The 10,092-nt window shown below is 35.3% G+C and overlaps 1 protein-coding gene across 1 annotated transcript; it reads right to left on the bottom strand.

Moving 5' to 3' along the window:
* Positions 1-3,130: 3,130 nt before the first annotated feature.
* Positions 3,131-8,565, bottom strand: LOC132641904 (receptor-like protein 9DC1). Its single transcript, XM_060359015.1, has 3 exons — positions 8,200-8,565; positions 3,379-4,257; positions 3,131-3,266 (listed from the first exon to the last, which is right to left on the bottom strand). The coding sequence occupies exons 2-3, from the start codon at positions 3,871-3,873 to the stop codon at positions 3,192-3,194; spliced, it is 570 nt and encodes a 189-aa protein (XP_060214998.1). The 5' UTR covers positions 3,874-4,257; positions 8,200-8,565; the 3' UTR covers positions 3,131-3,191.
* Between the last annotated feature and the right edge of the window lie 1,527 nt (positions 8,566-10,092).

The raw sequence follows: 10,092 nt of genomic DNA, 5'->3' as shown, positions 1-10,092 counted from the left end.
CTAATTTTTATATTTGAACATGATTTATTTTTTGTTCTTAAGTCCAAAAAAACTATCAAAATAAAAATGTATTATCTCATGTTAGATGAAAAAAAATAATGGTTATATTATTTTTTATAATTTTACTTTTTTCATACGTTTATTCGTCTTGTGAATCCAAATCCAAGATAAAAAAAAAGTCAAACATAGTATTAAAAACTTGAATGAAATATTACTCGGATTACCAGTCTCATAGGAGTACTATTAAATAATTATATTAGTGCCACAAAAGGGTATTTTTGGAATATTGTTGCAAGATTATCATTTAAAAAAGTTTGGATACATAAAATTAAAAATAAGGGAGGTGAGCCTAATATATTAAACCACAGGGAAGTAAGTATTATAAGGTTAAATGTGAGGGGGATCACTAAAATTATCCCATTATTATTAAAAAATAGAATTTTATGTGACATGACATGTCAACTAGGAGAGAAGGAGAGTTTTATGTTTAGTATATTCTGAGGAAAATAGTGATAGTTGGGACTTGGGTGATATTCTAATCTTAAAAGAAACAAAAGTGATATTTGTAGGTAATTTTCAATACATGGGTGGCCTTTTAGGGAATTTATTCTCTGTCGGTGTCCACATTAATCCAAGAAATTGAACTCTATCTTCCTTGAAAGTTATTCGACATTTTAATCCTTTGAAGATAGATTTCACTATTGAGCTACTTGCAAGCTGCCTGCTTGATTATAAGCTTATCCAGTTGACTGTGTATTTGAATGGACATCCATAATACAGTGTATTTATAACACTCCCTCTTGGATGTTCATTAATAGATAATGTGCATCACTGAAACCTTACTAGAAAAAACTCGGTGGGAAAAAATCCTAGTGACGGAAAAAGAGTATACGTATCTAGTAATACACATTGCTAGCTGCCTCATTAAAACCCTTACCAGGAAAATCCAAAGTGGGACAACTGTGGTTAAGGGAAAAAGAGTACAGTGCGTATTTTACTCCCTCTGATTAAAGCATCACATAATTCTTGAAGATGATCTACTCCAATCTTGTATACCAACTTATCATATCTTGAGGTTGACGGAGCATTTCTTGTTTTTTATTTTCCATTGTGAAAAGATGGGTGATTGTTTTAAAAGATTGACACCAAAAACTACTTGGCACCATAGAAGTGACATTACTGTTAAAGGTTACTTTCATTCTATTTTATGATTTGTGCTAGTATTTGAAATGCCCAAAAAATATGAAGAATTGGACTGAGTTGGACTATTGAACTTCATAAACAGAGAAGTTTGCTAATTCCTTAGCAATTTGGCTTGTGAAAAGAGAAGTTAGTCAGACTAATTTTGTGCAATTTCAGGAGTTAATTCAGAAGCATGCATGGTCCTTTCGATGCAATGATGGATGATACAAATGTCGGCCTTATCACAAAATTTTAATTTCTCACAGCTCAAATCTCTAGTCAATAAATTAAGATAGATGAGTGAATCGAAGCAGTTATTTTGCACAAAATTTTTGCCACTGCTGGTCCTGCTCAACATCCTAATAACAAGAAGTTGTTAGAAAACTGGAAAAAAGCAGGTGCACTTTACAGTGTTTTTGTTAAGAAGGTTCTTTAGAGGGAGAAACGGAGAATAATCATTTGCAAACATGTTGGTTTATGAGCTCCTCTCAGATTCATTTTCCTACACAGAACTTGAGAATGGAATGCTATGGTACAAGGGAAGAGGGTCGTTAATTAAGAGAGCCATTGATAGAGGGGGTGAGTTCATCTGCTGAAGGGCGGATGAATATGGAGGTGTTTTTTCCCCCACCCTACCTCATCAAGATAATCGATACTGTTCTCACTTACCCTCCAGCATAACTCAAACCTTCAACCTACCAGTTGATGGCAAAGGTGCTCAACCACTTGAGCTACCCACACTTGTCAAGATGGAGGTGTTGACGATCAAGCCGTCAAGGTTGTTGATATTGGTGAGAGCATGACGATTTTTAAACATTAATACTAGTCGTTTGAAGTTCAATTTTGTACTGCAAACTTAAATAGCTGCTTGGGTTTGTGTGCTTTATGTGGATTGGTTGAAGAATCAACACGTATACTTATGATGTTTGCCAATTTTTTTTTCATTTGTTACTTTAGCGACTAGTTATAGAGATGGGAGAGTTTTGCTTCCGCTATCGACTGACTGTCCTGTTAGCAGTGCTATACTAGATTGGTATCTACGTTTTGTTGTTTTGGAGCAAATTTTCATTAAAAAATGGTGATTGGTACTTGTTCCAATAATTCACCCCTTTACTTTTCTTTTCACTTATGCTCTCCTCGCACGTGATACATGATCATCTTACTTTTCAACTTAATTATTTTACACCTCTGGATCACTTTTCCAACAACAATTTTCCCTTTATTTCCCTTTCCAGATTCCACATCTTCTATTCTCGTATCATTTCACTTTTGTGACAATCGACGAACCCAGAATTTGAAGTTTATCGGTTCCTACAACGACTTAAAGTTAATACTATACAATAATAAAAAGGTTCACAATTAAATATTTAGTGAATTTCTTAATATCTATTCATAGTTTTGAGAAAAAATATTGAACTCACCTAAATCTATAACGAACACTTTAAATCCTCCCCTGAGCAAATGGAGTTATCAGGTTTGTATGTTAGAAATAAAAGTATTGATCATCATGAAACGATTTTTTTTTTCTGCCATGTGACGAGTTCCGAACAATACCAGAACATAATTTTTCTTTGGTTTTGATCCAGTCTACTAATGCCTTCCTTACATTGAAAATAAAGCTCCAAGACGACTTCATCAGAAAACTTAAAATGCATAGAGATTTATTAGTCCTGAGCTACTTTCTCAATTGCCTTAAGATTTTGGATTAAATGCTCAAATATTTTCACGTTTAGAAGTTATATGTTTGAACTTTAGAGTAATTTTTATACGTTTAGTTAACACTGTAAGGATATTTAAGCCAATTAATCGTATCAGCAAGGACAATCTTAATAGGTAAATATTTAGCTTGCTATTGAAATTACTTGATGTAATTAAGAGAAAGATAAGATAACTTCATAAATTTGTTAACTGAACTTTGCAGTTGAATCCAATTAGCTAACTAATAATATAGGTTGAATATGTAACAAGTTATAGATAAACGAAACTTCAGGCTTTTATTCATAGGGTAATTAACACTTTAGAAACATCATAAGCTCGGAAAGTAAAGCTTTTATTGCATCCCAGCAACTCAATATACATGAATCCTGCAATTCCCAAAAATGAAGAATTAAAGTTAAGCTTTAAGGATGAATTAGGTAGAATATCTACATTGATTTAAAAAAGATTCTTCCAAAGGATAAAGATCAAGTTGAATACCTTGAGGTTACACACTATTTTCTTTTCTTGTGCTTTTGCAATTCTCGTAACAATTCTGTGTTCCCATTCGTCAAACATCCTCGAAAACCATGCTGGATTTTGGGTTGCCAGCATTATGTATATTACGGAGAGGACAACAATTAGACCACAACAGTAACCTATGAGAAACGCTTGCCAGCTGATCATTGCTGAATCTCCTTCTTCTCCTTGATCTAGCTCAACTGGAGTTGTCACTTGTGGTACCCCATCATCACCGTCACAATCTTTTGAGAGTGGAAATCCATGTAAACCATCATTCCCTTGGTATGAACAATTCTCAAACGTATCAAATTGTTTTCCTTTGGGGATGCACCCAACAAGATGATTGTAAGAGAGATTTAAGAGTGCAAGTGATGTAAGAGATTCAAGCTGTTGCAGAAGTGTCATGCCCCGAACCATGGTCCGGGCGAAACACGGCACTCTGTGCCATATTGCATGTGACCAAGCAAACCACATGACTTGCTAAATCATCATTAGGCATACACGAGCAGAAGTATAACATGAATGTGATGAGCTTTTATAAAACATGAGAATCATAACATTAATAAAATACTAATTTAAAACATGAATGCGGAAATATCGTAAATGAGCCAAAATGGCTATCCGATTCTGAACATCTGACATGACATGTCTGACTAGTCTAGTCTATGAAACCTCTACATAAGACTGAACATGAAAACATACTCGCTAGGACAAGGCTCCCAGCATACCTTTAAATGCATATCTTATTATGAAAATAATAAATAATAAATGTCTAAGTCCCGGAAGAGATGAGGCTCACCAACAAGCTGATAAGTGCGAAGTCCTACTAGGCAGATGCGTTGTCCTGTAAATCAGTACCTGCATCGTGAAATGCAGGCCCCCGGGCAATAAAAGGGGACGTCAGCACATTGAATGTACTGGTACGTAAAGCAACTGAATGAAATAACAGGGGACATGGAATATCATAATAGAGATTGAACTGAAACATGATCACGAACATGAGTACATATAAATATATAACATGTGTAAAGTATCGTGAGTAGGGAGAGTAGTAAATATAACCAACAACATGGTCTGATACTTGCGTCCTACCAACAGAACACTCATACCTTGCCAGGGACATGAAATTTAATAATATTATGAAAGGATCCATTATGAGAGATCGTCCTAAGCATGGGTGGAGCGATCCTCATCCTACGATGGCTACGTAATTAATCCAACTCCCAAAATATGAACATGAAAAATAAGTGGCACTTGCTGCCCATGGCTTTTCATGAATCATAACTTGCATGTACATGGCTATCATTCGTATTATTCTTGCATGAACTTATAAAACATATATAGCTTTTCTTGAAAATGTCATAATAGTTCATAAACTTTCATGTAAGAACCTATGGAATGCAAAGTATGAATTTTCATGGATTACAGACAGATTCTCAATAATCATAATGATGTATCAAGAACACAATGAAGAATTTATGTACATAATATAACATGGGGCATGGACCCATGGTTACTATGAACATGGTTAAAAATTCTAATTTTCGTAAAGTTTCATACTTTATGGAAGAAGAAGCGTGGGGAAAAACAATGTTGTTCTCACACGTAGCTAGCAACCCTACATACCTGGTAATGCTCCGAGCTTGAAATAAAAATCTGAATTTGGAAGAAGAATTCTAATCCTTGGTCTTGGATTCCTTTAGGTGGGTTTTCTTGAAAACCCTATGTTAAGAACATGAAATTCCTACTTAGAATTCATGGGTAATTGATGGAATTCACTTAGGATGGTATTAAGGAGCTTACCTTAATGCTTGGAGAAGTTGAAAGGAGAGAACTTTTGTGTTAGGGCTTTAGAGGAATGAAACTTATGAAATAAAAACTGAATTCCCGTCTTTTAATTGTTGCAGTCGCGGCACTGTTACGGATCGTGTTACGGTCCGTAACACTAGACTGTAACGCGTGTCAAAATTCCAGAGAGGATCTACGTTTGAGGTTGGGTTATGAACACGAGATACAGACCGTATCTGGTGTTACGGTCCGTAACCTTGGGCCGTAACGATGAACCGTCCTTTGGTCCAAGTTTCGAGATGGTGATTTTTCAAGCCTTACCCGTTACGATATGAATAACGGTCTGTAACACACGTTGCGGTCCGTCCCTTGAAGCGTAACGCTGGGTTTTCTAAACTAAAACATATTTTCGATTCCAACACTCTCCTTCTTGGGTTTCTAACCTCCTGAGTCATGAATATGGTTTAGTACGGATTTATGAGGTGTTACAGGAAGTTCTCCTCTAATTTTGTTGAATGAGAGATCCAATGATTCAAGTATAGATAAATGTTACAGTGATGCTGGTATAAGACCTTCCAAGCTACTGTGAGATAAGTTCAACGTATGAAGCCCAATGAGATCTCCAATAATACTGGTAATATAACCTTCAAATCTATTGTTAGAGAGATCGATAACTATGTTTGAGGTTGAAACTCGAACAAATTCAAGTTTCGATCGTTTTGTTGTAATCATCAAATAATACGTGTAGTAAATTGTTAAATTTGCTACATATCTTGGGGTTCCGTTTTTCTCATCAATTAATTCATAGCTTCAAAGTTCTCAAAAAGTTTCACGGATAAATTCCCGCTAAATCCATTGGATGAGAGATCCATTACTCGGAGTTGAGCAAATAATTTTTCGTTCCTTGAAGCTTGGATGGAGCGATGCAACTTATTTGATCTCAAGCTTATAATTTTCAAATTAGGTAGGGTTCCAAACCATTTTGGAAATGTGTCATTCAACTCATTGTTACCTAAGTCAAGAAGTTCCAAATACTTGCAATTGATCAAAGATCGTGATACTTCCCCCTCTAGCTTATTTCCATGCAATTTAATGACTCTAAGTTGGTTTCCAGTACTAAAAGTTGTATTAATTGTTCTACTACGATTATTGTTGCTCAAATCCAAAATCGAAACTTCACTCATCTCTCCCAAACATTGTGGGATTATTCCCTTCAAATTATTACTTCCCAAATCTAGCACTTGTCACAGTTAACTCCATCCCATTCGCAACAATTTGTGCTCTTTTTCCACGTAAGTGTTTTTGGATGAGAAAAATAACAATAATTAAAAGCATTGGGATTTATAGTAACATGTGCTTAAATTGTAGCAAAGCATGAGCTTGATCTTTGGGGCATAAATGAGTTTAGGATGAAGAGAAAACAAGTTGACAGAGAAAGGCTATATATAGCAGAAAAAATGCAAATATTCCATAACCCATTTCTATTACTAAAATGATCAAATCTAAGTACTTAGTAGAAAAGAGATCAAGATTTTTTTTTTGTTTTGTTCCTCTATTCAATAATATTGAGTTATATATAGCAGACAGCAAGGAACATTTACTATTGTTGCTTTGCAGTAGTAACTTTCAGGAAACTCAACTAGTCATTAGTTTCTGTCAAAATGTAGAGTTGTCAATTTCATATGAACATTCTCTTGTGTGCACAAATAAAGCAATTACCTGTGAGTGTTATCAACAAATCATGTGAAAAACGAAGTTTCTTAACTGGTCAGAGAGGAATCATTGCCTAAGTTTTGTTAAGTTGGAAGATTATAAGTTCACAAAGATGGTTTGTCCATATTAAGTAATTTACATTCTTTTCATAAGAGGACAACTAATTGCATTCAATAGGCCTGTGTCAAGTTGCTAATAAAGGATAACATATCAAGTTGGTCAACAAATTTTTTAGAGCAGTAAGTACCACTTATTCAAGGAAAAATTGATTGATTTCTCACCACCTGCGCGCACAATAGACATGAGGCATTTTATACCTCATTTTAACTGAAGTCAAAATGGTTTACAAAATATCAGAAATTCCGAGGTTAATTAAAGTTAAGGAGTCGCCACCTAATTATTTATGATGAATTAGGACACCTAAAGTTTATTAAAGTTATTGTCTAAAGTTAACCCCGTTTTAAGGTCTTACTAAACCTATGAGATTATAGATAAGCATTCAATTAACCTAAAGGGAAGGAATCAAACACCCTTTAAGATCAATTAATAATGGTTAACCAACCGGACTTATTTTATAAAAAAGCCTTGTAAAATATGAGTAATAATGCATAAAACAATTGTTCAATTACAAAACAAGGGGGGATTTCTTAATATGGGCAAAGCATCTTAGTGAAATTATTTATCTTCCAACTTTACAAAACTTAAGCAATAATTCCTCTCTGATCAGTTGAGAAACTTCATTTTTCACATGATTTGTTGATAACACTCACAGGTACGTAATTCAAAAACGCTTATAATGTCTTTGTTCAATTGCTTTATTTGTGCACACAAGAGAATGTGCATATGAAATTGACAGCTCTACATTTTAACCGAAACTAATGACTAGGTGAGTTTCCTGAAATTTACTACCGCAAAGCAACAGTAGTAAATGTTCTTTGCTTTCTACTATATATAACTCAATATTTATTGAATCGAGGAACAGAGCAAAAACAATCTTGATTTCTTTTCCACTAAGTACTTAGATTTGATCATTTTAGTAACAGAAATGGGTTATGGAATATTTGCATTTTTTCTGCTATATATAACCTTTCTCTGTCAACTTGTTTTCTCTTCATCCTTACCTCATTTGTGTCCCAAAGATCAAGCTCATGCTTTGCTACAATTCAAGCACATGTTTACCATAAATCACAGTGCTTCTACATATTGTGATTTTTCTCATCCAAAAACAGTTATGTGGAACAAGAGCCATGAACGGAACAAGAGTACAGATCCATGCGGGAGGGTAGTGGCGGAGCTTACCTGGTTAGTTAGACTCGTGGATGACCTTTCAGTTCCTCTTTCTCTTCCACATAGCTAAAAATCCGGTCTTCCATGAACGGATCAAGCATGTGGATCTTGATTGTCACTTTGTTAAGCAACAGTTCTTAGCAGGTCTCATTTCCTTTTTGTTTGTTCCTTCTTCTCTTCAGTTGGCAGATCTCTTTACTAAACCCCTATCTGGTTCTTCTCACATATCTATGTTGGGCAAGTTGGGTGTTCGTACCTCCCCCTCCAACTTGAGGGGGGATGCTGGTGAGAAGAAATCATCCGATGGTCGAAAAACTTTAGATGGTCAAGAACAAGAAAAAGACGGTAAGAAAAATGAGTTGAAGGAAAAGCATTTAGTTTTTGGATTAAACTATGTTTGGTGGTTTTGTTCCTTAGAGTTCTTGTTTGAAAATGTTCATGGACCGGGTTATTGGGCTACAACAAATCTGATCAACAATTCAAGACTTGGGCCTACACGTTTTCATTCCCAGAAGCCCATTTGGTGGAAATATCCTCAACATAAATACGAATAGGACAGCTGTATAGTTAGTTATTAGAAATATTCTTTTACATAGCTATAAATAGGACAATGTATATTGATTGAGTATACACTGAATATTACATCAGGAAATTTTCTCAAAATCTTGTTTTCTTTCAATGTGAAGGAGATAAAGAGGATAATGGAGCAAAGTAACTACGATAAAGGAGGGGAAGTTTAGGGATAAAAGTTTGATATTGAGAGACGAGAGCACATTATATTACTAGTTGTGGAGATATTGCCAGGTTACAATGACCTTTAGAAACAGGTGATCCCAGTAAATCTGATCCTTGATGAGTGACCAGTAATATTCACATGAAGTTGTATCGTGGAAGAATGTGAGGAAGCTGTGGGAGGAAACAAAGTTGTTTCAACTAAAGTTCTGGCCTAGTGATCAATGAAGTGGGTTGAGAACCATGAAGTCTCAGGTTCAATTCTCAGCGGAGGCAAAAACACTAGGTGATTTCTTTCCGTTGTCCAAAGCCTCGGTGGATAGAGTTACCCATACTATTGGGAGGTAGCAGGTGCCCCGTGTAATTAGTAGAGGTGCTCGCAAGCTTGCCCGGACACTACGGTTACAAAAAATAAAAATAAAAAGTGATACGTGGATAGTACACATTCGCCTTAAAAGTTGAATTCCCACAACAGTTCAATTTTACCAGGAAAACTAATGCTAGCATTACACAGTACAAATCAGATCATGCTGGGAGGTAAATTTTAGATGGAATTGTGAGGATTAAGAAGTTAAGAAGATGGCCTAGCTTCCTGGAAACTGGCAGGCACAAATGTTTTACTAGAAGGGACGGATACTCTGAGGTGGAAACACAAAAAGGATGGAAAGTTCGGTGCATCACAGAGTATGAGGTTCTTTCTTAAAAGTTTATCGCTTCATCAAACATCTCCTCGATTAATTTGCCTTTGGATGATTATCTGGAGGAATAAAGCACCTCTTAAAGTGGTTGGGTTCTGTTGGATTGTCACTTTTGATGCTTTTTTGACACAATCAACTCTGCATAAGAGGAGATTTTAATGTGTAGTAGGTGTTATAAGTGTGAGATTTATTGTGAACAGACAAGCTATCTGCTGCTACACAGCTAGTGGCTAGGCAGCTATGGATTGTTTCTGAACTTTGATGGGCTGATTGAGTGATAGTTTAAAAAGAAAAACATTACATGTTTCATGCTTCTTCAGGATATCAGATGAACAGCAATACGCTATAGTGGAAATATATAAATACCATTTTATTAAGTTTCTTTTTATTTGGTGATAAAATCTGACAGCAGTATATTCAATTAGTTAATTAGCTTCAACTGGGGAAAGAGAATCAAATTAATAACAAGCGTACC

The sequence above is a fragment of the Lycium barbarum genome, chromosome 5 (assembly GCF_019175385.1).
Source record: "Lycium barbarum isolate Lr01 chromosome 5, ASM1917538v2, whole genome shotgun sequence".
In the NCBI taxonomy this organism is placed as follows: Eukaryota; Viridiplantae; Streptophyta; class Magnoliopsida; order Solanales; family Solanaceae; genus Lycium; species Lycium barbarum.
Note: the sequence above shows the minus strand (reverse complement) of the source record. Positions and strands in the feature narration are given on the sequence as shown.

What these genes read in the sequence shown, in the direction of transcription:
- LOC132641904 (XM_060359015.1), bottom strand. Translation starts at nt 3,873, where the DNA reads ATGTGGTTTGCTTGGTCACATGCAATATGGCACAGAGTGCCGTGTTTC. An exon ending in AAATAGTGTGTAACCTCAAG is followed by an intron (nt 3,267 to 3,378) that starts GTATTCAACTTG and finishes TGGGAATTGCAG; the next exon opens with GATTCATGTATATTGAGTTG.